The 1763-nt window shown below is 54.4% G+C and overlaps 1 protein-coding gene across 1 annotated transcript in view; it reads right to left on the bottom strand.

The window, feature by feature from the left end:
* MLC1 (megalencephalic leukoencephalopathy with subcortical cysts 1) overlaps positions 1-1763 on the bottom strand; it is a 28333-nt gene that overhangs the window by 10142 nt on the left and 16428 nt on the right. Inside the window, exon 9 of the mRNA XM_011942269.1 lies at positions 1538-1594. Within this exon, the coding sequence (XP_011797659.1) occupies positions 1538-1594 (57 nt within the window). The remainder of the gene's footprint in view (positions 1-1537; positions 1595-1763) is intronic.

Raw genomic sequence — 1763 nt, 5'->3', positions numbered from 1 at the left:
CTGACCTCAGGTGATCCACCCACCTCGGCCTCCCAAAGTGCTGTGATTACAGGCCTGAGTCACCGCGCCCAGCCTGCCTTTCTTTCTTTTCTGAGATGCAGTCTCGCTCTGTAGCCCAGGCAGGAGTGCAGTGGCACAATCTCTGCTCACTGCAACCTCTGCCTCCTGGGTTCAAACAATTCTCCTGCCTCGGCCTCCCGAGTAGCTGGGATTACAGGCATGCGCCACCACATCTGGCTAATTGTTTTGTATTTTTAGTAGAGACAGGGTTTCACCATATTGTCAGGCTGGTCTCGAACTCCTGACCTTGTGATCCACCCACCTTGGCCTCCCAAAGTTCTGGGATTACAGGCATGACCAGCCTGCCTTTTCATTCAAAGCACAGTGCCACGAGTTTTTTAAATATTTACTATCTAGGCATGGTGGCTCACATCTGTAATCCCAGCACCTTGGGAGGCTGAGGAGGGCAGATCACCTGAGGTCACTAGTTCGAGACCAGCCTGGCCAACATGGCAAAACCCCCATCTCTACTAAAAATACGAAAACTAACCGGGCGTGGTGGCACATGCCTGTCGTCCCAGCTACTTGGGAGGCTGAGGCAGGAGAAAACTTGAACCCGGGAGACAGAGGTTATAATGAGCTGAGATCGCACCACTGCACTCCAGCCTGGGTGACAGAGCAAGACTGTCTCAAACAAACAAAACCAAGAAACAAAAAACATTTACCTGCAATTCTCCACTCTTGAAAAAATAACCCTTCGGCATGGGTCACCTCCTTCACTGTTCTGAAGTCTGTCCTGTCCTTTTAACCCACCCCAAATTCCCGTTTGACTCGTCAAGTCTCAGAGACAGCCTTCACTCATGCCAAGCACGGGCAGTCACCTTGCAAAGCACTCAGGGTCCACGTTTTGGCAGCAGTCATTAATAATCGGCCAGTTCGTATCCCACCGCTGCCAGTGTGTGGCAGTTTTGGCCGGGCGCGGTGGCTCACGCCTGTAATCCCAGCACTTTGGGAGGTCGAGGCAGGTGGATCACCTCAGGTCAGGAGTTCGAGACCAGCCTGGCCAACATGGTGAAAACATGTCCCTACTAAAAATACAAAAATTAGCCGGGCGAGGTGGCGGGCACCTATAATCCCAGCTACTCGGGAGACTGAGGCAAGAGAATCGCTTGAACCCAGGAGGCAGAGGTTGCAGTGAACCAAGACTGTGCCATTGCACTCTAGCCTAGGGACAAGAGCAAGACTGTGTCTCAAAAAAAAAAAAAAAAAAAAATGAAATCGACCAGCCTTAGGTGTTGCAGATGATGCTCAGGCACTGGTCTCCTTCTGTGGTTAGGCATGGAGAGCGCTTCCAGAGTCTACACCGCCTTGCTCAGGTCTGCCTGTCCCTGGGAACAGTCCCTGCTGGGCGGGCCAGCCTCCGCCTCCCACAGCCTCCACCTTCCTCAGCCCACAGGCTCGGGCTGAAGCCTGGTCACATGGCACCAAGGGAGGGCGGGGCCAGGCCCTGGCACCTAGGGGTGAGGGGTTCACCTACCAGACACTTGCTGGGACACTCTGCTGTCACATGGCTGGCAATGGCACTTGGAAAGCACTAGGAGAAAGGAAAAAGGAAAGATTTGAGGGGAAATAGTCCAAGAAGTCAAATTCCAAACATGTGCTCTCCCACCAGTGACCCCTCCATCCAGGCTGCCTGGCTGGTGCGGGGCTTGCGCTGGGGGCGGGGGGGTGGCGGTGCCCAGGGGTGCAGCTGGGGCAGGGAC

Source organism: Colobus angolensis, unplaced genomic scaffold, assembly GCF_000951035.1.
Source record: "Colobus angolensis palliatus isolate OR3802 unplaced genomic scaffold, Cang.pa_1.0 Scaffold208, whole genome shotgun sequence".
In the NCBI taxonomy this organism is placed as follows: Eukaryota; Metazoa; Chordata; class Mammalia; order Primates; family Cercopithecidae; genus Colobus; species Colobus angolensis.
Note: the sequence above shows the minus strand (reverse complement) of the source record. Positions and strands in the feature narration are given on the sequence as shown.